At 41.5% G+C, this 26424-nt stretch overlaps 1 protein-coding gene across 2 annotated transcripts in view; it reads right to left on the bottom strand.

Annotated features, from left to right (window-relative positions):
• Positions 1-8959: 8959 nt before the first annotated feature.
• Positions 8960-26424, bottom strand: part of AMOT (angiomotin) — a 48557-nt gene continuing 31092 nt past the window's right edge. For both annotated transcript variants that reach the window (XM_026848559.1, XM_026848561.1), the window contains 6 exons: positions 17022-17171; positions 15015-15205; positions 12639-12761; positions 11738-11970; positions 10675-10899; positions 8960-9665 (listed from right to left, as the gene is read on the bottom strand). In XM_026848559.1, coding sequence (XP_026704360.1) covers positions 9565-9665; positions 10675-10899; positions 11738-11970; positions 12639-12761; positions 15015-15205; positions 17022-17171 — 1023 coding nt within the window. In that variant the 3' untranslated portion in view covers positions 8960-9564. The remainder of the gene's footprint in view (positions 9666-10674; positions 10900-11737; positions 11971-12638; positions 12762-15014; positions 15206-17021; positions 17172-26424) is intronic.

Genomic DNA, 26424 nt, shown 5'->3' on the forward strand with positions numbered 1-26424 from the left:
GACAGGCACAGTGCAAGGGGTTTGAAGTGTTTGCGGGGCTGCAAAGCAGGCTGGAGGAGAGACAGGGTGTCTCGTGTGTGATTGAGTTAGACAAGCTTCTCTGGAGGATCTTGAAACAGTAGTGTGTCTTCCTGAGCTCCTGCTGCCTCCAGCCTTTCGTGTCTGTCCCATACATCCTGGGCTCCATGAGTGCTCACCCTTTATCTTAACCCTGAACTCACTGTATTGCCAGAGATTGGGATAGGTGAATATACCTGTTTTCTTACATTATTCTCTGTATTTTGTTTTTTTTCTCTGAAGCACCCCATCAGATCTTCCATCCCAGTGCCATGGCAGGCTGGGCTTGCAGCATCTGTGTGGGTGATGGTATGGTCTGTTAGCAAGGGGCTGAAGCTGAGGCTCTCTGTGGGTTATCAAATCCAGAAGGAACTCCCCCCTTCAAATGAAGGACTGGGAGATCCCTTACTTCAGCATCCTGAAGTGTCACTTATCACTGAAAGATGCCTTTTACCTTCCTTGATAGAGCATGGCAATACATTACTACCTAAATGCCCTTTTACTCTCTGCAGGTAGAGCAATAACAAACATTAAGCAACAAATCTGGACAGAAAGGCTTTCTCCCAGCCTGTTCAAGACCAAAACATCAGCACCTTGGCCCGGCTGTAGCTGGAGGACCACAGGCAGAAAACACCTTTCCTTGCCCACCTTGCGACACACACTGAAGCCACCTGAAGTGGCCTGAGATGTGATCAGCACAGTTGGCAATGTGGGCAAAATCCTCAAAAGCCTCAGCCACGCTGATCTGCGATTGCTGGTGCACTTACCCCAACTTTTAACCCTGTTCAGCTGAGTTATCCATGATGCGGGTTTAGAAGAAATAAGATCTGCCCAGAGAGAAGGGCTGGAAGACTTAATTAGCTGCCTGCTGGCACTTAGCAATTACTGCTGTATGGTATGCCCCAATTATGGTACTATTAACTTTAGTTCTCTGGAAATTCAGTGATTAATAATACTAATAATTCTACTGACCTCAAAGTAATTGCAGAACATTAAAGGAGAAAACTGTTTCTAATTAAGCAATTCCCAATCCTTCTGTTTTCTCTTTTTCTAAGCCTCTGGTGCCCTCTCTGCTGTCCCGGCATGGGTCTTGCCTGGCTGGGGATACGGGACATGCAGTGGAGCAGACACTGCCTCAAGAAGTGACATTTCCAGAACTCTTCAGCATTTAAAAAAAATAAAGCCCGTGCAAACCATAATCCTCTGCACGGTACATGACTGTAGTTTGTCCGATTAATCTTCCAGAAGGATACCTGGCAGCCTCCACTGGCCCCCAAATGTGTTGGTGCAGGTTGGAAAGCAGCAGAGATGCTCAAACACCAGCTCCCTCACCCTTGCTCAGCACTGGGGTCTTTTCATCAACTTGGGATTTAATCACAGACCTGAATCAAAAAGATAAAAATTCCCCTCTAGGAAAGTTCTTGAGGATGATAAAAGGGCCCGGACTGCTCTCAGCTTTGTGTGGGGAAGGCAAAGGGATGAGAATAAGTTGAACGATGATGAAAATTTAGCCAGAGAAAGCCCATCAACTGACCTACCATGTTTCCACAGGCTCTCCCAGAGCAGGACGGCTGAAGGGATGCATTCCTGGAGCACACAGGATGCCAGATGCAGTGGTCACACAGCCCTCACCAGAGGTTGCCCTTTTGATGCTGGTTGGCTCCAGGAAGAAAATGCTTGTGGTTCTTTCTTCCTTCTGCTGCAGACAGCGCTGGGGCTGGGGTCTGGGCTGGAGCTGCTGGGCAGTGAGCAGAAACGCAGCTCAAGTGTTGCTGGGAGTCACACTGGGAGGTTTTGCAAGCAGAGAAATAGGCAGAAGTGTTCCTCTCCCCAACAGCCTGTCCCTGTGGGGTGGTCACAGAAAACCCAAGCCCTTTCAAACAAAGGAAACAAAAAAGCTGGCGGTGTTTGGAGGTGAAGAAAGGGCTAGGTCCCTTTGGGGTTGCTGCCATGTAGCATCTCTGCCGGCTGGCAGGGCTCTGATTCAGCCCCAGGCAGCCCCAGTGCATGGCTTCTTCCTGACAACCTCCAGAATTGGGAATTTAATAAAAATTGATGCTAGCTCTCGTGATCTGAATGCTATGCCTTCCAAAATGAGAAACAATTGGAAGTAGTTCACCCCCAGTCTGTGCCGGGTGCTTGCAGTGATGCTGCATGAGCCCTGAAGCAGAGCAAAAAGCAGCCTAGGTGAGCCCTGTTAACACTTAAACCTAATGAGGAAAAAGGCTGTGCTCTGCTAAGCATGCTGCTCTGGGCACTGCAGCTCTGTGAGGATGAAGCCCAGGTCATCCTCAGTGTATGAATAGCCACAACCCCACCTGCCCCTTCAGCAGGAGGCAAATCCCTGTCCTGTCCTCTTGTGCTTCGGCCCATCAGTGAGGGAAAAACAACCAAAACACCCCCAAAATACTGAAATAAAGAACTGAAATGCTGTAGGTGTGAGGGTCTCTTTCTTATTATTTTTTAGTTCTAAAATGCAGCAACCAAAACCAGAAGGGTAGAGGAATCATGAAGTTCCAAAACTGACCATTTATGTGTAAAAAATCAACTAGGGATTAAAAGAAAATTTCATCTTGTACAATGAGGTTCTCAAAATTACCAGTTTTCATATACTGTATGTATTTACATGTGTGTGTGTGTGTGTGTGTGTGTGTGTGTGTGTATGCATAATATATATGTAAAGGCCTTATCTTAAAAACGTTAGTACTCCTCTTCGCAAGAGATCAATGAAAATTTTCCTCTGAAGTTTGCCTCCATAATACAAAGTGAAGATTATCTCAGTCAAATGTGTTACTGTATGTACACATCACTTTAAAGGCACCTTTGCAAGGCCAGTCTATTGATCTTTCTTACAAAATTTTAAAAAATGTTCCAGAATATATAAAAAGCTCAAATTTTGTTTGTCTTGGGGAGCTGGACAGGGAGACAGAGAGCTGTCTCTAGAGAGGTCCTGCATTATTATGGAATTTTGCTTTTTTTGTAGGTATATAAAAGCAATGATAGGCAATGCTTTACAATAAATACAATAACGCAACTGGTAGTGCAACCCTTGGGACCGTGTTCTAGACACAGTGAGCTGCATCAGCTTCTGACTCCCTTCCAGCACCCCTGGGAGCAGCAGGACTGTCGGGGAAACAATTGACTGGTACCAAAGTTGCGCTTAGTAAGGATTTGGAGCAGATGGGCTTTTTTGTTTAAAGGCTGAGCCAGTTGAGAGGAAGAAAACCCAAACCCAAGACAACCTTTTAAACTTTTTCTCCCCTTTTAAGCTCCAAATCTTGGCACGCCATGTAGCAGGCGATGGGACTGGAGATGTCTTTACCATGCCCGTGTCCAACAGTTGCGACCAGCAGCATGGGGGCTGGCGCCATGTCCAGCCAGGCGGAAGGGGCAGCCCCCTGTAGAGGGTTATGTCCAAGGGGGCCAGTCAACACGCTCCCCAGAAAGGAAAGAGGACATGAAAACCTGAGTCACCCCTGCGCAGGTTCTTGCTGCTCCCCACGGAGCCATGGTGGGGCCTTCAGCACGTGCTTCACTCCAGCCTCCTCTCCCAAAGCTGCTGACCAGCCCATTGTGCTACCAGGGGCATTGTGAAACGTCCAAAGACTCCCCTCACACCCATCTGCAGATGGACCGCAGTTGTTTTGTTAAATAAGACAGCTATTAACAGGCTTCTGTAGCTGTTTTTTTTTGTCTGGCCGGGGTCTTTTTTGGTCTTTTTGTTTCTACTCTGGCATGCCAGAGAGATTTATAGAAACAACATCAAATGGCCTGAAAGCGTAGGGGCTGTATGTGCTAAACTGACCACTGGCCTCCAGATTTATCAGGCTGGTATTTATTACAGCACTGGCAACCCACAGAAGCGACAACTATGTTAAGATCAAATTCAGAAGTCAACAGTGAAAATGCATCGAGGCTGACCACTTTCACCCAGCTTCCCAGTAATCCCTGCTCCTTCCCTCCAACAGCACGATGAGAGGAACGATAAATTGGAGGCAACAAAACACACAAGAAATATATGAGCAAAAAGCACATCAAGTCTATTGAAGACTGATGTAGAAAATACTCACATGCCTGCAGGTTGCTCACATGCTGTTACTCTTTGACATCTGAAAAGCAGTCTAGCCATCCAAGGAGAGATGACTTGTCACTCAGTCAGCTCAACAACTCAAAGTTACGGTAAGCAAGTGTTGTTTATCTGATTATTAAAAAGGTGTGAAAGCGTGCAGAGTTGTGTGCAGCTACAGGACCAGTCAGAGGAAAAAATAAATAGTGATGCTGAAGGGAAGAGACTGGAGTGACAATTATTTTATCCTGTAAAGTTTCCAATTAGGAGTTGAAAGAAAACTTAAAGACAAAGGTCAAGCAGCAGCAAGGACTAGAGAAGGTGAAGATTGGTTTTGTTCTATAATCAATAAGGTTTTCATACTAAGAAAATATACTGCAAAACCAGCAAATCAGTGGAAAAAAATTGAAAACACAGGATCCATTCTTTAAAAACACACAAAATATTTTTATAGCTAACTACAAACATAACAATAGACATTTACAAGATCTCTTAGTGCATATTTACACTTACTCTTTTGTTTTTTCCTAGAATTAAAGCTGCCATAATCTTCAAAGGCTTTAGGGCTGTTTCAACAGCTGAATTACAAAACAGCTCAGTCACAAATTACAAAATAAATTTGATGGTTTAAACAAAGAGGAAAAAATTATCCACGATTCACTTCAATATAGATCTAAATAGGAAAGATCATTCTCTTGACATATTTTCTAAGGTTGTGAAATGGCGAACTTTTAGTATTTTCATTTATGCTTCAGCATTTTGGATCCTAAAGAGAAGCAGCTAACCAGTCACTCATTTCTCGCCTTTTAGACCACGGCCCTGCTAAAAGGGAAACTGGGATGAAGCATTTGCACCCCCAAGCATCTCCTCTACAAATGGAAGAGACATAAATGACAGGACAGGAGTCCTGAGCAGCGCCTCTCGGGCTGAACCTGCTCCACAGTCAAGGCAAAAGGGCAGCTCTTTCCCAGATCTCCCTGGAGGTGAGGCTTGGAAGCTGCATTGCTCCAGACTGCTCCCCAGTTATTTCAGCATCTCCATTGCTGATCCTGAGCAAATCCCAAACTGAACATAAGCAAGTGTTCAAATACTTCAGAACTCAGACCAGCACAGGTTCTGCTCGTTAGGAGGGCAGATGATCACTTTCTTAAATCTCTATAGTTTAGCACAGCCCTAATGGTATAGTTGGACAGCACAGTGCAAACCAGATGGGTTTCAATGCTTCTGAAAGCCTAAGAGATGATGTTGTTGGAAGTCAGACTCTTAAAACCAACTTAGAATAAGATCTTTTTGAAAAGAAATGTATTTTCTTCATAAATACAGTACAATTACATTTTACAATGTCTTTTTACTTCCTAGACATAAAAATGCTAGCTTTTAAAAAAGAGTTCCTATACAAATACATGAAAAGAGACCCCCCTCCCAAAGCCCCTCACTCCTGGCATGGAGCAAAACCATCAGCCATGGCGTAAAGAAGCACAGTGAATCCCCGGCTAACCTGTGCCAGCCCTCGCAGGGTGGGAGAGAAAGGCAAATTACCCCCAGGGTTTTGTTTGCCCTCACTGAACCGAGTTTATATTGTCACCATGTCATCAGCAATGGAAAAAGCACATTGTCTGGCCACGGTTGTCAGGATTCACTGTACCGGTGCTGTGGCTCATGGGATGCAGTTGTTACGCATCTCACATGCTGCTGGTCATTGGTGTGGGCTCCTGGAACAGGAGGTGTCCTTGGAAATGGCTCTGGCCTAAAACTCTGCCAGTCCCCTCACTCAGGCAGCCTCAAAAACGAAGCAAAGCTAATGCCAGTTTTCAGCCTCTCACTCTACAAACTCAACAACAGAGGCAGAGACCACACATAAAGAATTTCAGCCCCCTGACAGTACTTGCTGACCTCAGCCACCCTTTGCAGACTCCTGAGGAGCAACTCACAGATCCCCATGAGTCCTCAGACCACAGACAGAAAATTGCTACTCTAGACCCCCAAGAGTTGCCAGGTAGGAGCTATTTGAAGTTAATGATGACATCGGGCCAGATGGGAACAAAAGCCTCTAGATCTCAGGCAGTTTGCTGAGCTGTCAAATCCCAAAGGAACTGCCCAAGGGAAGGACTTGTGAGTTTGGCCATTCTGTAAGCAGTGAAAGGAAAGAGTAAAAATAACTAAACTTGATTTTCTTGTTTTGCTCTACAAAGAAGAATATGTGGCTTTCTTCATAAAAGCTACAATTCTGCTCCTAATACCCGAGTTTAAGAAAAACTCTTAGTCTAAAATTTTGGTTTGCAAAGAAGGTCATTGCAATCATTGTGTTAAAATTCACTTTCTACTAGAAATAAGCTCTACAGAAGGAAAAGGAACTAGGTGTGCAGTTTTGTCTCCTTAAAGCAGTTTCTGTTTAAAAACAAAATAAAAATCTGTACAGAGAGACTGAAGACTACAGTACACATTTTCTTCAAAGCAAGCAGCTCTTTTACATTCACATCAGGATGGCTCTGAGGGAGCTCGGGGGAAAGAACTCATTCCTGATGGCTCCTAGTTTGTCAGCATAGGAAAATGACCTCAGACTTCCATGTCCAAAGTTTTGGGGGTTTTGCTTTTGGAAGAAATCAAAACTACAAAATAGGGCAAAGAAACTGATCTAAGCAATGTAAAGCTGCACCGTTTTCTTCCAGATTTACTTCCATGGGCATAGTACTGCTAAGGCTCCTGCAATCCTGATGGTTCGGACTGTCAGCGACTGCCTGGTTTCCATTTTTGGAGGAGATACTTGCTGCCCAAAATCTGTATTTTATTCACAGAAAGCTGTTATGTCTTATTTTTCTTTGTAAAAACAGATTACAGTGGCATTCAGTTTGAAAACAATGAGCTGCAGGGAGAATAAACAAAATATTTTTACCTAGTCCAGCTGAACAGCCAATATTCATTGGGGAAAAATCAGCTTTCTAAAACAGATTTTACCTGTAAAGGATCTAAATTTTCCTAGACATTTTAGAATTAATGTGAATCAAGCAAGCTGGAACTGTTTATCTAGAGCCTTACAGTTGCAAAACTTCTTTCCTGCTGCTGAGAAGTACTTGTAAAGATGGAACATAATTTTTCCTGACTTTAAAAGAACAGAAAAGCACTCAAACATCTCTCCCCCTCTCTCATATGGACACTCAATGGCATGTGATCTCCCTTACTGTTCATTCTAAACCCAAACCACAAAATACAATTTAGAAAATTATGCTGAAATGGCAGAAGGATGGACACCTTGAACTAATGAGAAAAGCTGCTTCTGCATTTCCAACAACTGTGAAGGAGGAAGAGAAATCACTTCAAATCATCCAGAGTGGGAATTACTTCATATAATGGGATGGAATTAAGCCAAGAGAAATAAATGTAAGACATTCTCAGGGATGAGAACAAAGAGTCTGTGAACAGTTTGTCTAGAAAAGGGTGAGGAACTAATTCAGACAGATTATTGGAATACATGTAGGGAAGGTCTACCTCACTGTCCAGAAAGACATTGTCCCACATGGCAGAGATAGTCAAAGCCTGAAAGTGCAGCTCTGAAGTGTCTTTAAGTAGTGGTGATGGAAGGGAGTTTGTGCTGCTTGTTAGAGCAGTCACTGGTAAAGCCAGACTATTTAGACTTAGTTCATATGCATTCGGCCATCTCTAACTTCCGTGGGTCTAGGAATATAGCCTGTAGAACACGAACAAGCAGCGATCTGCTAGAAGTGATGGGAAGTGATTTCCTTGGTTTTTAAGTGATTATCACTAGAAGACAACAGAATCCAACTCAGCTATGCTAAGATACCCATGCAGCAGACAAAAGGCACCTCCCAACCATCCATTGTGAAATTTATGTTCTATCTGTTGATCTGGTAAGGCCTTTTCAATTGGACACCGTATCAGTAGTGTCAACTATGTAGGAATCGAGGACATTCACTAACTGTTCAATGATTAATTGCCAATTTTCTTTATTTCTAGGGTAAAATGATCTGAAATGAAATCTGGCTACTCTAATGGTGCACAGAAAACTCAGACTATCCAGGTCCCCAGCACGTGACCACTGGCTAATTAAATATTTTAAAATTCAAGTAAAAAAAAAAAGTAATTTTTAACCCAAATTAATATTGAAGTGTTTTAATAAAATGCACAGACAGTAATAAAAAATACTCATTTACTTCTATTGGTCTTAATATCTCCTTATCGCAGCTGCAACCAACGCATTGCTGCATCTGTGCTAGTTCCCAAAAATCTGAAAGTGAACCTGATGACTTTAATGTGTAACTTTCTTCCATAATGCCTCTGGAACTTTCTTTAAGCTGATCTCTCCAGTTAGATGAAGGAAAAAATATATTTTGGAAGACGAGAATTTACCATCTGAAACTGTTTTACACAGAGCTTCTCTTTAAAGCTCTACCTCTGATGCTTTGCTATATGAAAAAGAATCTCGTATCTCCAAGAAGAAGGGACATACAAAGTAGAAGGGCATTTGAAATATAGAAAAATCTGCTATGGAGAAAGATCTCCACAGATGTAGTAGATTAAGTTGCTAACACTGAAAAGCAACAGGGCTTGCCACTTGCAGTATGGTAAATTTGGAGTAGTTCCACTAAAGCCAATGAATTACAATGGCAGAAATCTGATCTAACACATCAGGACTGAGCCAGTAAACTCATTTTTTAATTTACGTAAAACATGAATGCAATATATTATTTACTATCCACTGTATAAATTATTGAAAAAGTACTTAAGTATAAAAGCGTGGCAAATTTGTCAATGAAACTAAAAATGTGAAATGCAACATTAATCATCAGAGTTTGTTTTTTTAATAAAGAAGTAACACCATTTGGGAAGAAAAAAAAAAAAAGTATGTTACTACACTGAAAATTGAAATCTTTCCAGCCTATGAATGTGAAATACCTATTTTGGGTTCTTACACTGAGTGTAAAGAGAAAGTGTAAAGAGAGATCTCCCTTGATCACAGCTCAAATTTACAAAACTTTCTCAGAACACATGTATTCTAAAACCATTAAGTGATGCTCACAACTAACTCCCTGGTTCTGATCATTTAAGGCCCTTATGCTCACCTTACTGTGTTCAAGCTAGACATTTAACCAACAGTTGTGAGAGTAGGTACTTCTGTTTAAGAAACTTAAAAAATACTGAAATGAAATATCAGATGTAGTGCACCTAAGTTCTTGTTTTTCCTCCAGATATTACCAGATCCAGTATTTTAAAAATAAAGGGGAAAACCTTCAAAGAACAATTGTTATGGGTTTTTTATAATTTAGAACAAATTATAAATTAACCTGTCCATTCTTTTGAGACATAATATACAAGAGCAAACAGCTGAGTGTTCTTTTATTACTCAAGTACTACAATTTTTTCCCAATAAAAATGTCTTTTAAAAATTCCTTGCTACTGTATCCCAGCTCAGATCCTGGAGCCTTTCAGATGAGGTATTCTACCATCTCTCCATCTGGGAGGTCCTGCCCCATGGTCTGAACAGGGGCTTTTCTTTCAAGAGTGCTGGAGTGGAAGAGTGGCCCATCTACATGATGAGGAAAAACAAGAGATAGACAACCAAAGCTGTAACTTCAGTGAGGTTGGAAAAATGACATTAACATTTTAAAAGTCATCTTCTATCACTGGCCAAAAGACAGCTAGCAACTCCTTATTTAATTTTAAAAAATTAAATTCTTCATGTATGTAGGTATTTTATCAAATTCCCTTTGGGTTTCTCCCACTGATACATGATGGCATATAAAACTGGAGTGACTGCATTTAAACCAGTGTAGTCAGTGTAGACTTTCACCACAAAACCTGTTCCCCTGTCTCCCTCGATACCCATTAAATAGCACAGCACGGCAAGAAGCACAGCAGACCAGCCAAATTCACTCTTCCATAAAGAACAACATAATTGTAATGTGTGTGTAAGTAGAAGAGGCAAGGTTGTGTAATCTGCATTGATTTGGCAGAGTGGGCTGGAAAATGAGCAGCTCTTGCCAGCTCGGAGCTCTGTGGGAAGCAAATTCAGCTTCTGTGACAGTCACTGTCAACTGCCAACACTGAAATCAGTCCTGCGACTGGGACAGTATAGTAACAAGCTTTATCATGATAGTTACCTTTCCTTCTTCCTCCCCCTTATCTGAGTCCACTTTACTTTGAATACCCTCTAAAATGCAATAGCCAGTTTCTACAGCCCATTTTCATACACTGTTTAAACCCCACATGCTACTTGCAATTTACTTCAGAGTAGACACTGACTCAGAGACTATCCTGGGATTTGTATATACCTGCTTCAATTCTTAAATCTCCCTATACCTCTCTACGCAGTGTGTCCATGCTTATGCTATCTCTTCTAAGGCTTTTTTTTTTTCCTTCAGAGCATTTGAGAACTCTCAGAACATTATCAAGCTTGCCTCTGAAACCCATCTGTCCTCACAAAACTAAACCCCATTTTCCTGAATGTAAAAAAGAATGGCAGGGCCTGTCCCACAGAGAACTGATGGCAGGTCAGTGGCAGGGACCACTCTGGGGGAGCAGCTGAGCTTTGTTACCTGTTTTGTCTGCACTGTAGGTCAGGTTGGTACTGGGGAGTCGTCCTGGTGTGGGAGCTGCAGTGGAAGGTGCAGCTTTGCTCTGTTCATTCCCCCGGTCAGTCTGGGTGCTGCAGTCTCTGCTGCCTGTTTTCGAGTGGGCTGACAGCAACGGTGTGGAAGGAAGGACAGGAGAGGGGGTGGAGGGAATGGATTCGGAGCGATATTCTGTTCCCAGCAGAACACCTTTGTGGAAAAAGGGAAGGAAATTTTACAGTCTCAGAAAACTAACTGGTATAAGTTCTGCACCCCTCTGTGGTACTTGCTCTAGGACCTGAAAAGTGCTCCATGCTACAGCAGACAGTACTAATTTACCTTTCTATAGCACCTTTCACCACTGGGTGCTGAAGTACCTGAAGAATAGCAATATCCTCATGTTGCTGCATGCAGAGATACACATAACACCTTAACTGTCCCTAAGCAGTGGCCCTGCAGGGTAAATCTGAACACTATGAAATCGGCTGCAACAGATTCTCATTTACATTTCAGGGTCCTTTAGTCTCATAGGGAGGGCCTTTGGGATTAACTTCCCCCCCAGGAAAAAAAAGAAATCATCTAAGATTTGCTTTGTTACAAGTAATTTTCTCTGAACAATGGTGTTGAGCCATTCCAGACAGGAGTCATGTTAGTGCAGGCACAACACTATGGGATAGCAATCCTGATTTGTATCTCTGCTCCTATTTGAGGAGACTTTACACCTTCAGACCGCTGTAACAACCCAGATGCAAGTGAGCGTTTAGGAATTCTGAAAATTGTATCTCAAATATCCCTGAAGTCAGGTACCATCTTAGGAATAAAGACTTACATATTTTAATGACAGAGACTGGACATCAGAAGTCACTATTTCCCAAAAATTATTAAAACAAGCAGTTGTTCCAAATGTGGCCCATCTTGCTTGCAGTCAGCTTTACTGCATGCTAGGCCAGCTGATCTGTCTGTCCAATACACCTTCCTTCTGCTGCTCCTGCCTGCCCCCTAAGCAGTGACTCGCATACCAGAATTGGCACTGTTATTTAAAAATTACCTAGGCTGCCTTTCCAGCTCTTGTCCTCCCTCTTCTCCTCCAGGATGGGGGTGCTGCTCAGTGTTGACGAGTGGGACAGCAAGCCTGAGCCAGCATTCGAAATGGACATCAGCGACTTGGCAGGTCTCATTGAGGAGAGCTGGTCTGTCTTACCAGGCTCCTTCCGGGAGCGCTGCTGCAGGACTTTGATCATGGCGTCCTTCTCAATGATCTGAGCATGCAGAGTCTTAATCCTTTTTGAGAAGTACAAAGAAGAACAACATACTTGTAGTCCTGTCTCATTGCATTGAGGCTTCAGTGCCCCCATGGCTGTGACTACGACTCCCTTAGGCATTTGGGGAGGCAGAAAGAGGATGCCTGTAACCTTACTGCCCTGAATACTGGCTGCTCCCTGGCCAACCAGAGCAGAACATGCATGAAACTTCCTGTATACACTCACAAGACAATGACATTGAGTTACCCACCCACCTCTGGCTACTGGAAGCTGCTCTCAACAGCCATGGAAGGGGCTTTGAGACAAAGCTGAGAGGTATGGCCAGGACATGAGACTGACAGAAAGAAGAGGATTAACACACTCTGGGGAGTCTGCACTGGACCTAACCACAGGGAATACAGTTCTGTGAGACTGTTAAGAAGTGGCTGGAGCCTGGGGTCTGATGAAGATGCCCTGAAGAGAGAAGATGCAAAAAATCCAAAACAAGACTTTTTTGCATTAGCCCTCAGTATCAAGACAGGTTTTGGATTGCTATGTAGATACTCCCTTGGCCAAATGAGCGTCTGGCATCCTACATCATTGCTATTGCTGAAGACACAAGAATTTCTGGTTCTGAGGCGTCTATCCAGACAATTAATTTAAAATCCCTGTCTTAAAGAAGCCAGATAGGACCAAACTAGATTTTACCTTCCCTCCATGTCGAGACACCTCCTGTTGGCAAGCAGGATCTCCTCCTCCTCCTTCTGAATGCGAGCTTCCAGCGAGGTGTCATAGCTAGGGTTAGGCGAGTGGCTGATCACTGTCGTGTCCCTGAGAACAAGCAGTAGAGCAGATGAAGGACCAGCTAAGGTTGCTGCTTAACTCCTAGCAGCACAAAATTATTGCTCAAAAATAACAAACAAGAACATCCAATTTTTTTTTTAATTTAAGCTGGCTCAGTGTCTTCCAAAAATCCAACTCCTAGTCCTAATGAAAGAAGGATTACAAAAATATGCAAGTCACTACAACAAGTCAATCTACTGTCCATCTTGGGCCAGCCTGTAACTGGTTCACTCACTGTACTACTGTCAACTGACTGATGAGGCAAATCCAAGGATATGGGGAGGAGGGATGGTATAGAACAATAGGCACTTCTCTTCAATTAAAAAAGCACAAACTTTGCTTCATATATAAAGCTTTTTCCCTTCCCCTTCAGAGAGGATCACAGAGGGAATCTGAGTATCAAAGAGAACTAGGCATGGAAGTTTCGTAAGCCACCCTAAGCAGCTTGGTCCAAAAAATTTGGAGCAGGCTGAAAGCAGTTTCAGACTGATACCATATAGTGCCTGATGTTAACACTGTGATAGTTGTTCAGTCCACTAACCAAAACATGAGTATTTCATTCTGCTTGCTGCTGTTCAGTCAGAACAAAGTCACTGTGCTACGCGCTGTATCACTGTATGACTCATAAGAGCATGTTACTGACACAGCTATGCATTAACATAATTAGAAGAAAACAAACACAAAAGAAAATTTGGAGTTCCAATTAATTGTAGCAAAAAATCTGTTCTCTCAGACCCAGGAGGTCTAAGAACTGTCTGGTAAAAGTACTGAAAAGTACTAAAAGTACTGTGCAAAGTTCAGATCAGAGATGGCAAAGTACCAATGTGAAGGACATAACAAGGTCATTCATCAAAGAAACCTAACCTGATCCAGATTCCTGCCTGTACTGTAAAGCATCCTTCCTGCAACCTCAGCTTCCTAAGGTGTGCTATTTTCCACTATCAAAGAAAAGGGGAAGAAATTTGAGCACAGTGTAGATGAGGTTGCCACTGAAATTAGTAGAATCCCCCACCTCCTATATTGTGAAAGAGATACTATAGGTGCCAACTGCATATAAACTTGCAGAAACATTGACATTAATGGAATACTCTCTTTTAGGGGAGAAGCAACTAGAACTGGAAAACAAGAGGTTGGCTCCTTCCCGACTGGAAGGCATTCTTGTTCATTTAACAAAACCTGAACAGGCCTAACACAATCCCTCTCATTCCACGATAAACAGTAGACCAGAGCTCTACTTATCAGCACATGCTGGAAATATAACATGGCCTCTAAGGACAAGCAGTAGCAAGAGCCTTTAGAGAATCTCTGGGGAGGTGGAAAACAGTGCACAAGAAGCACCAATACCCGAAAATAACAGTCTGCTTCTGGAGCAAGATAAGATAAGTCTTTAAACACTAACACAGCAGATCTGCAACTTTATGCCTGTAACTCCAGTATGATCTTATGAGCTAGGAAGGCAGTTGCGATAACATCCCTATTTAAATCTCGTTCATGAAAGAATCTAAAATAAAATCTGCTGTCAAGAACAAGAAACTAGTGAGCAATAGAAATACATGTAAGCAATATCTAATGCTAAAGAGTTGCACTCCAGTAACAGGCTCTTCTTTACCAACTAGCTGAACCACTTGGGCCTATTTACAGCCATAATAAGTGTTTCTGTACAGTTGTCTTGGAATATGAGCTTGATACCAAATTTCTGACACCCTTCCTACCCCCACAAGCAGTGTTCTCCATACACAGCAGAATGTTTTGAGCAGAATTTCCTAGTAGATGTTTATGGTTAGTAACCATGTTGAGGACAATACCACAAAGTAATTTGCAAAAACATTCTGGAGAACAAGTAAGCCATTCAGGGTGAATGATGTGAATCACCAAGCTTACCCCATCTCACATGACTTCAGCGAGGACCAATTCCTGTTTAAAAAAATAAAAAACCAAAACCCTTCTCTCATACCTATTTTTGAATCAACAGCTTCTAGGAATGGCTCAGAACAATTCTACTCTGGAAAATGGCTCCTGCATGTGGAGGAATCTTCCCCTGGAAAAGTTTCTAATTGTTGGCAATTGCACAGCTCCCAGGAAAAGCAGCCAAGCTCCACTTGCATGCAGAAGTCTGAGAAGCCATTCAGACCACATGGTGAGGTATCATGGGAGGGTGGTATGACAACATCCCTTGGTGGGGAATATGACATTCAGCTGGAAAAACAAAATAATCCCTGTACTATGAAAAGTCTCATTTACCTCTGAGCAGCCACAGTTGCAGCTGCATCCAAAGCAAACTGCCTCATCACACTCTCCTCCAGGTATTTCTGTTCCCACTTGGTCATGTCAGCTTCCAGAGCAAGAATCCTTTCTTCCTTCTCTCGAAGGAGTTCCATAAGCGCTGTGGCATTGTACTCTGAGACATTGGCAGTCTGAGATGTACCCTGACGCTGATTTTCAAACAGAAAAAAACACAAAACCAAAGTCATCTCAGGATGCATCTCTAAGACTCAGGGTTGGTTGGTCCAGAGCACCACTGGCTTGATGCAAGACCCCCCTCAGAGTGAAATGTGGTGGCCTGTTGCCATGTTGGTCAAACTAGGTGGTGGTAATGGTCTCCTTCAGAGCTTAATCATCTGCAGGGGCAGTTCAGCCTCACTGTCAAAACCAGGAAGCAAGCTCAGATAATGCAAGAAAGGCTTCTTCTATTTTCCAAATGTTGAAGCTTAAAAATTATAAACATCAAGCACTGCTCCCAAGATCCCAAGACAGCTTAATTCACAGGACACATGCTAGAGCACTTCCTGGAACCATTACAGAGCTGGTCAATACTAACAAGCAAATACCTGAGATGGAAAATAGTCCTCCTAAGGCCTTTTTCCATGTGCAAAGCCCCACATGTACATCTGAGAACTGTGACTGAGGTCTGATGTCTACAGCCCATCCATAATGCCTAAAGTAACAGAGACTTACTTCCAACACTGTTCCAGCAAAACACTACTTAGTATACAAGAGTTATCACACCTTTAAAAAAATACATCCAAAATATTTTTAAAGGATTTGGTTATTAAATCATTGTATACCTGTGGATTAAGTAGTGGGGGATTAAAAATAATTCAGTTCTAAAACAAGCTCTGGAAGACAGGCAATGTTCACTTTCAAAACCAGAAAGCGTGGAGATTTGTTGAGCTAACAGTTCAACGGATAAAATGCATAGTTTTCTATGGAAGTTTCATCAGGGATTGGCAGGATACTTGACTTTAAAAAAAAATGTTTACAAGAAAAAAAATTGGGCAGACAAGCTATTTTATGTTAAGCTCAGAATTCTTAACCATGACAAGAAAGCTATTTTTTTGTGTTGACTCAGGCTTGATGTCAAAAACTGTGAGGTTCAGAGTACCGAACCTTCCAAAGGTAACATGGAAAAATTTATCAAATTACTGTAACTCCTACTAAAACCAATACAAAAATACAAAATTTAAACATCCGTTCCTATGTAAAGATGGAAGTTGGGAGATAAACATAACCTAAAACTGAATGTGATTTAGAACACAGACTGCATCCAATCTCCAGTAAAATTTACAAACCTGACGGTTCACCTATGTTTGACATAGGTTGAAATAAAACTAAAACTTCACATTTGATTCACAGCATCACTGCACAATCTACTTTACATTCGTTCTTTTCACTGAAAAAGACTCATGTTACAATAGTAATTAACATGAATTTTGTTACTTACTATTATAAGTAACACTGCTTACAATAGTGAAGCTCCCATCTGTTTCCATCAACTGCATTTACAGAATTGGTTTTGCTGGTTTGGTTTTGTTTGGGTTTTTTCAAATGCAAAAGCTTTTTGAAGAGCCTCTTTTCAGGCCAGTCATTAATGAATTTTATATAAATTCTCAAACTGTGAAGAATATTTTGTAAATAATTTAAAGGTAACTATAACCAGGTTACTTAAAGATAGAACACCACCTATCTTATATGGCTATGTCTGAATCTTGTCCCGTGATGGATCCCCTACGGCTCTCTCATCTAAACTTTCTGGTTGGAATGGAAGAATTAAATCAAGTAAAAACAATACAGTGGCCAGCAAATTCATAATTCTAGCCACCAAAAGAAAAATTTGTTTATTTTACAAGGTGGAAAAAAACACTGCTCTTCTTTTATGTGTGGTGTAGGGTATAGTGTACCCTACACCACACATACAAGAAACCTAGAATGTACAAGCTGCCTGGTATGGCACAAGGAAACAGCGGGTACCTGCTGCATCCGGAGAGATTCCAGTTCTCTCTCCAGCCGGGTCCGCAGCCTGTGCTCCAGCTGTTCCCGTTTCTCACATGCTGCCTGCAGCTGAACCAAGGCCTGCTGCATCTTCTCCACCTTCTCAACGTAGACCTGCTTCTTTTTAAGCTGAAACAATGGAAGAAAATGCAACATAAGTTAAATAATGAGAACAAGTGAGTGAACTTCTGGCTTTGTATACACTGCAGAGCACAGAAACAACGGCCAGGAAGAACATGTCCAGATGACTGCTGGCAGTGTGCCTCTGACTCCTACCCTGCACTCGACACTCAGGATGTTACAGTCTTTCCCATCTCTGCCTTCCTGCTAGGTGTATTTGTTCTTTTTGTCCTCAGCGAGCCCATGGTAATGATGGGAAAACTGAGGTAATTATCTGTTGCAAATGATTGAGAGCAGTAATGGGCTAGAAAGGGCATCTGGGTTCATAATAGAGACTATTTAAGTGATTTGACATGTTACCAAGGTAACTGTAGCAAATACAGCATTTAGAGCTGGTCCACAAGTTGGGAACAGTTTTCAGTGCAATATTGAAAACTGCTGGCAGTGGTTTTATGAGGTTTAAGCAGAAACTGAATCAAAACTTGTAGGCTCCTATTCCAGTTCCATAACAATAAAATAAAGAATAGGATCAAAGCATACACTGGACATGGCTCGTGCTCTCTCCATGTTGCAGACAGGTTTATTCTAGCAGTCTTCTTGGCCCAGTGTGACCTGAGAGGTCCTGCTCCATTCCTTGCCCCTGCCCTTCCATCCACTTCCATCATTCATCCTGCAAACCAGGCTGCTATCCTCTCTCACAATAAGCAATGAAAACTACCATGCTGAAACCAACTGTCTTACCAAGGTTAATCCACAGTTCAGCACAATAAATCTGAACTAAAATATGAATAGAAAAAAAAAAGAATACAACATACCCAGGGCGCAGCTCTATTCTAATATATAGAATACTGCACACCTATGGACATCATTTTCTGTTAAGGAAAAGACTAACAATCACAATTAGCTGGCCTTCTGCAGCAAATCTGGGGCACTGCTTTTTTAGCTATGATTGTCATAAACCCTGAAACACAAAAATAGCAGGAAGAAAGCAGCTTTTCCCAACAGTCAGAGCCAAAGTCTAGAGCAGCACCACAATGCAAAACACAGACTCCCTCATGTGAGTTCAAAGAGCTACTCTACAGCTTCATGGAAGAAAAGTCCACTGAGGGATATTAAAGACAAAAGACACCACTTTTGGCTCAGGAAGTCCTTCTTGGAAGTGAAAAGTATTCTGGGAAAGTATCACTGTTTGTTGGCCCCATTCTGACAGTGTTCCCTAGGAATCTGTTGTAACTTTTGGTGGAGACAGGATACTAGGCTTGCTGGGCTTTGGTCTGAACAACATGAGCCGTTCCTACATTGGACCTTCCTTCTGAAAAGGAATGATTGTGTATTTCTTCAAAATCTTCCCTTTTCACACTCCTGTTCCTTGAGGCAATCAAGAGACTGCAATATGAATAGCAGAGAGAGAAAAATCTCCAAACACTATTAATCCCAGACATGGTATCCTTTTCTTCTCTTCATAAAGTCAGCAGGCATCTAATCTCACAGCATGAATGTTGCTGCCCTAGAGGATTTTCCCCAAACAAGTATTTTATAATAAAAGTTACAATAAACAGTGAGTAATCCAGCTAAAGGCCTTCCCACCAGTGCATGTACAGTAGAAAGGTATTTTTATCCTTTGATTGCTCAAGATTTGAAACTTGTATGGAACAGGAGGGACAAGAACATTTTAATACAACTTAATATTCCACTGCTGCTCTGCAGAAAATCAATAAAAATGTTATACTGAATAGATCTTTCCACTGTAGATCATAGTCCTTGATAACACTTTAAGCTTTCTCAGACTCCAATAAAGTGTAGATTAATGCACTAGTTCTACGTTTAGATTAACAGCAGTTGAATGTAGTTCTGTAACTAGCCAAAAATTATAAACTATGAGTCAGTAGCAGAACCTAGAAATGGAGAGCATCCTGGATCTTGGTTTTACGTATGAGCTTACTGACCTGGAGAAGAGTAAGGAACAACCTAATAAACTTGCTAGCAATGAAATAGCATGCATTGAGCTGAATAATAATCTCTTGAAAATCAGCTTTCGTCACTAGCTCTTCTGTATAAAAAATTAAGGAAGGACATTTGGTCTCTTATTACCTACCACAAAGTATGTAAATATCTGAAAAGTTTTTAAACACACAGGTAAAATTCTCTTTGCAAAAGTAGATGCTGACAACATTTTACTAGTTTCATAATTAATAAACCTGAGTATGTGTGGATTAACATTTTGGCCTGCATTCAAAGAATACCAAAAGCCCAGCCAAAAAAGAATTAGGACACAGAAATTCCACTGAAATGTTCACTTTGAAAGTGCTCCCATCAGCCAAACCTGCAGGTGAAACGTTGCAACACAAGCTATTGCCCAACATATGAGCACTGCCTGCACATGCCTAACTCATGCACCAGGCCTAAAGTACAGGCACAGCTTGTTCAGTGGCTTTTCATAAAGACAACTTTTTTGTCCCCCTTCACAAAATACACTTCATCTTCCAGCATCAGGAACAATTAGGACTGTTAGAAAATTTAGGGTTTGTGTGTAAGTTTTTTAATGGCTTAAATCCAGAATTAATTTAGGAATCCCTCAATTTTCAGTTTTTTGGAACACAGATGTTCAATAAGATTTAAAGGCATGTATGTGCTTTAGACAACTCAGCTTTCCTAATGTGCTTTTTGACACAATTATCTATTCTATAAGAGATTGTTTCATTTCATGCACTCACTGCACTCAGTCAACTCACTGCATATTCTGGCAGTATCATTCATTTCCAGCTCTGCCATCTCTGCTACTGCAAGTATTTGTGAAGAATTATTTACCTTTCTGTAAACCAGGATTCTCCAGGAGTGGTAGCAGTGAAATGTAATCTTTATTAATTTTTAAAAAAATCTTTCTAACTTGATCCATCCTCTCAGTGTAAAGAGGATCAGGAGTAATTCTTCCAAGCACAGAGGGATTTCATTACCATAAACTGAGAGTATGATCGCGGACAGGAATTGGAAACAGTTTGCTGAGTATTGCCAGGGTGCTGCAGACATAAGTGGCAGCATGCTGAGGCTTGTTCTTGGTCATTTGCCGTGGATTACCCACCCTCTCTCTTCCAGCAAAGCACCAAAACTGGCTGCTCAGTGCCAAGTGCCATAGTAACATCTACCACGGGGGAGATGGCATTAAAGGACGCTGGAGTTCTCTCCTCTGCAACAGGCCTTGCAGTGAACACGTGCTCTAGATAAGAGTTCATCCCTGAAGCTTTACAAGGGTGCAGTCACACCCTTTGGAATATAATTTTAAATAAATTTGACAAGATAGTAATTTTCCTTTTGATGGTACTGCATTTAACTAAGAAGCAAGCTCATGCTCACATAATGTATTATAACTGGTTTGCCTTGAAGGGTGCTCTGAAAATGTAGAGCATTTTACTCATAATAATATCTTTATTATAACACCTCTTTAAGCCGGTAAGATCTCAAATAACCTCAGTTCATGTCTGGAAGCACAGCAGAGCACTTCAGCATGACTGTATCCCTTCCCAGCATTTCCTACAGCACATGGCACAACTTTAATCATGTGCCTATCTTCTCCAGGTCAATCCCTGCCTGCTTTGGAACATGTCCTAACTAACTATCAAATTTCAGGGTTTATCAACAAGATTTTCTAATGAAACCATTGTAAACAAGAGCAGTCATTCTTCAGTTCACATCCACTCTGATGTTTACGTAAATCCTGCAACAGGGCTAAGGACAAGAAAAACAAAGAAATCAAGGACTGGCTTGAGCTCTGCAGAAATCTAGAACGCAAAAGTGTCGATGCAGGGAATACTCCTGAAAGTCTCCCTGGCCTCCTAGTCAAGTATTTCTGTCTCCATTTTATTTCCTCTATCCCTTGTCAAGACTGTTTTCTGCAGTTGAGATCCAGCTGGGAGAAGCAGGATACACTTGGGATTCAGAGGCTTCATTGCTCCCAAGAGTCTGGCTGACCTCAAGAGCAATCTGTTTCCAAGTTAGTCAGAAAGATTTACTGCCTGAAAATGTCTGCACACTGATATCCCTGAACTGCAGGGCTTCAGCAATGGAAAATGAATCAATCACTCTAAACATAAAGGGATGAAATGATTAAACAAATTCATTAAACCTAGAAAACTGAAACTAGTCCTTAGAATCTTTTTGCAGGAGAAAAGACTTCATAAGACAATGCAGTGCCTAGCAGCATGCAACCTGCACACTTCTCTGCTACAGAGAGCATTCACATGGTCTGCAATCAATGGCCATAGACAAATAATTCCTGTCAGAAATAGGGATATTTGATTATTACTACAACTGCCAACAGAAAAGGGATTAACATTCTAAAAGCTGAATGAATGCTGTTCCCTCACTTGATATAGTCTTTGACAAACCATGCAATCTCTTTCAGGGATGCCAGGTCCTTGCAGAAGAAAGGCTCTGAAGAGGGCAGGGCAGTTTCATCCAGACAGCACAGGGAGCAGGGGCATACAGGAATGAGTTTCACTGTCAAGTCACTGTAAGCAAAGGAGGTAGAGGCTGTAACATCCTCCAAACTGGAGCTGCCTCTGCAGGACAAATGCAGTTATGGACATAGCAGGTGAGGGGGAAGGAATGATCTTCTTTTGTAAAGAGATTCATCGCTTCCAGATGCGTTACTCAGCAAAGAGTTTTTCTGGGGAAGAAGAGAAGACTTCCTGCATAGCTAGCAATGATTCAGAAACTCTCCCAGGCATTTTGACAAACCCAGCCATTACCCTCTTCAACTTGGACAGCTCCTATTTCAGCAAATTGGTAACACTCGTCAGCATCTGCTTGTCTCCCACCCACTATTTCTGATGTCTTCAAAGTCCTTTGTTTAATATATTCAGGGTGTTTTCATTACGTTCTGGTTTTATCCTAAAGCTGAATCTATTCAGATGCAGCTGAAAATGTGTTTCCCCACAAGAATTTGCCTGCTATGGCAGAAATGTAGTTTAAAAAAAAGACAGTAAGCACGTTTAAATCACCTCTCCCTCTTGCAGTTGGAATATACTCCTCTAGGATGCCTTTGAACCCTCAGTTTGTTTGAATTCAGGCCCAATAAGGCGCCACTGGCCTCAGCAAGAACTCATGCTAAAGCAATTTGGTAATACTATCCTCTTGCTAGGGAATGGTGTTTGTTGCATGGGAATGTCATAATGTCATCTCTCCATTTGTTTGTGTTAAAATAAGTTATAACTCTCAAAGCCACCTCCAGAAAATTACTAATAGGCAGAATATGAAAGGTAGCACACGACAATAAAAAGCCAGTTCTGTGCTGTGACAAGAATGCAGGTCATTGAAAACACACACACACACACACACACACACACACACACACATTACAGAGAAGAGAGCGCTTTTTCTCTCCTCTCCATCCATGAATGATAAGCCATCCAAAAAGTGTACCCTTTAAAAGCAACTCTGTCCTGAAAGGAGTAGTTATGCAGCTCTGAGAGTCTAACAATTTAAGTGAGACAAAGCTGTGGAGACTAGGAATATCTTTTTATAGACCCAGAGAAGTGACTGGAAAAAACAGACAAGCCTTCAACCACACAAACTCTCCTTTGGGTCTCTTCCCTACAAGCCAGAGCTCTGTTCTGAAAGTGTCTCAGACACAGCATATAAAGTACAATAGATGTCATTTGGAAATGAACGTTTCCACATTTCCCCACAGACAGAACACTCAGTGTTATCAGAAATAGTGCACTATTTCTCTCCACAATAGCTGAATAGGAAATGAATATAGTATCTTAGCTCTGATATCTGGTTTATGTTGAATTCTGACGGCTGAAAGATCTTATAGCTTCTAAATACAAGCCACTTTTAGAAAAGATATTTCATTCAAACTTATTCCTTTCCCCCAACCCCAAACTTGCACCCATTAGTGAGGATGTCTGGCTACTCCCTCCATTGCAAGGTGTGTGCGTAAGGATGGCAAAGAGTAGATATTTATATCTTCTTCGTGGTAGTGACTATTTTTCAAAGCTGTCTCCTTAAACCACTCATTAAAACAGAGGCTTGTAAAGTGGTGGAGCAAAGGAGTACAAGTTACACTACTATTAAAAAACCCTCAAACTTTTTTTAAGATGAAGTGTGGTCTTCCATGGTATAAATTAACCAGGGTAAGCAGAAATGACCAAGTTCAATAAAAGTTCTAGAAATTACTTTTTTTAAAAAAAAGTTTAAAAAGTAGCAATTGTACCCTCTACACCCAGCAGTTGTGGTTAGATAAAGTATTTGGCATCAAACTCCCTCCTGCAATATTACAAGCCTGGTAAGGACTCACCATAAGCCAGCATTTACCCAGGGTCTCAGTCTGGTCCTTTCTGTAAACCCAGCAATTCTGCCTTTGGCCTAGAGCAAAGCGAAGTTTAACCATCTGCTCTGTTTGCTGAAGGCTCTCAAGGTGTACGCTAGCAGATGTTGGTTAAGTCATGGCAACGTGACCATTTTAAAAGCTCGCGCATACAGGCCATCTGTGACCATCTACCAGATACAAACCTGCTGCACGCTGCAGCCATTCAAATGTTTACATCAAAATTGAGACCATCATGGCAATTCATGCTCCAAAATGAGAATTTTTCATTGCTTTAGCTCTGAATATTATTATCACTAACCATTTCTGACCATGATACATGTTTTTAAGTCAACATGCATCTTACCTCAAATATATTCAATTTATCTCAAATTTATTGCATGTAATGAAAAGAATCTGAAGTTTAGATTTTAAAAAACACAGACTAATACTTCACTAGAAACAATTTTAATAAACTGCTGACTTATGCATAACTGTGGAACATCTACTACAGGGAAGAACAAAAATGAAGAAGTGAAAATAGGGGTTAATAACTGGGTATCTTTATGTGGAGAAGTAGTAACGTTTAAATGTTATATATAAAACATACACATACTTAACAAGTCTGTCTGTAGACATATTTAAATTTGTTTGAAGTACTCATGATCACTCACCCTTTTTAGCATTTTGCAGAAATAAACTCCACACTATCAAAAACTTTAATGGCAGCTTGTTCTAAATTTGAAGAGTCATTTCACCCCTGCTAACAGACCAGGGAAAGTATTCTATGAATGTCTACTTTTGCTTCCAACTTCTTCACACTGTACTTTAGTATCTCCAAGAACATCCCTTCCTCCATCATACTTAGCATCCCTTTACCTCTTCATTCCCTCTAACTCAGATGCTAAAATTCAGTATATATGAAAGCTCTCAAAGCTCCATAGGAGTAGACAAATATCTACATTTTACAGACGGGTGGTTTTGTCCAAACTGGTAATTCAGTCAAAGGATTTTAAAAGGAATCTGGAAGTTCCAATTCCAGTGTAACATTTAAACTCAGAGATAATGATATATGGCTTATAACTCTCATTAGAATGGAAATATTCTTTTTATAAAGGATATGGTGAATATAAAACAGGGTAATTCTGCTTGGTAGGAAGTCAAAACGGAAGGAGAAAAAAAAAAAAAGCTAAAAATTTACATTATAGGATGCAATAACTGAAATACACACAGCCCCCTCAAGCCCTGAGCCAGAGCGCCTGCCAAACCTTAGTGTAAGAAACTCCACCCTCTTCTGCAGGACTAGTTTGGAAATTCCTGACAATTACAAAGACTAGTAACTCAGATAAAGCTGGCAGGAATAAATGAAGTAATTGACAAATTGTTCATATATCTTTGTCACTAAATGTCAGTAACTCGGGCTGACATTTACAGTCCCTTCTAAATGGTGCCCTGAGCATTGAATAGCTTGCTGGGCTCTTTCGGAAAGTTACCAAACAGCTTGAGGATTTGAAAAGTTCCCATAATTTAATACTAATGAGGGAAATTCTTTATAATCCTAAGTATTTTATTAAAATGTTATTTGGGAAACCTGCAAAAGTGATTCTTTACTCCTTCTGTTTCCCCTTATTCCCCCTCACCTCTAGGAAAAAACAGCGTTAATTCCTGCTCCCTCACTGAGACGCTTCCATATTTATCTACAACAGGAAGGGTGGCAGTTCCTGTGCACCCTGGGATTCGAGCAAAGGTTGGATGCAAATGACCACAAACCCTCATGCCGGGTATTTGACTGTAAATCAGCATATGTGTGCTTTTTAAGCTATCATGCAATCTAGCCCAGAGTTACTTAACTATTTTACTATTTTACCTAGGCAGAAATACTTTGCAATGGCACCGAACAGAAGTCTTCTAGTAAAATGAGAGAGATCTTTTGAAAAGAAAACATACAATTACGCCTAAAGGCTTCAACTTCAATGTGAGGGAGCCAATATTAGAGCCTACACAGAGGTTCAACCCAACCAAGTGCTGTGTGTGCTGCCCTAGTTGATCACAACACCTCTATACACATTGACTCCAAGCATTTAAATAGTTCCAGGGAAGCCACAAGGATGTCCTGTGTACTTAGTCACACATCAGACTTTTAGTGTAGTAAGATGCTGAAATCTGAATGAAAGCCAAAGAGCTCCAATACATTGCAGGATCAAATGACAGAAGAGTTTTAGAGCCAAAGAGAATCATGTCATGTTTAAATCACCCTATAATCTAACACTCACTGTTCCCCTGAGCAACAAAGGTGCAAGTCAGCCTTGCCAGGAGATGCTGCAATTTTCATGAAATCAATAAGTTTGTCAACTGTGTGCAAGGCTGAACGTGGCCAGTAATATTTAAACATTCCTCTGACTCTGTTTTTTTATTATTATAATTTGTATTGCACAGAACCTGGTTCCCCAGTAATGGACCACAGCCTGGCAATGCTAAGTGCCATACTTAGGGAAAGCTCCCTGCCCTCAAAGCTCACAGCCTGAGTCTGGAACTGGAGACAACAAGCGGAAACAGGCACACAGGGCAGGCCAAGCAGACAGCCTCTGGGTTAGCATGAACAGCAGCAGGCTCTGCGGCCTCGCCCCTGTCAACCATGCTGTGAGCATCACAGCAAGGGATATTTCAAAGCAGCCTTGCCAGTGTTTGCAGTGAAGGTGAGGACAGTCTGTGAGAAAGCACAGAAGTGCTTTTTTGGGGTGGGAAGGAAGGGGTGGTTGGAAATTGAAAAAGACAACAGTAGAAGACATTCTCTCAGCAAGAAGGGGAGAAGAGAAACAGGGTTGGGTAAACCATGAGGGGCCTGGAAAGCAAAGAAGAACTGCCTGAATTTGACATGGTGGAGAAAGGAAAGTGAGGTGAAGCACTGAGGAGAAAAGCTGATAAGGTATGATGGCGGGTAACTCTTCAACAACA

Source organism: Athene cunicularia, assembly GCF_003259725.1.
Source record: "Athene cunicularia isolate RWA chromosome 4 unlocalized genomic scaffold, athCun1 chr4_part3, whole genome shotgun sequence".
In the NCBI taxonomy this organism is placed as follows: Eukaryota; Metazoa; Chordata; class Aves; order Strigiformes; family Strigidae; genus Athene; species Athene cunicularia.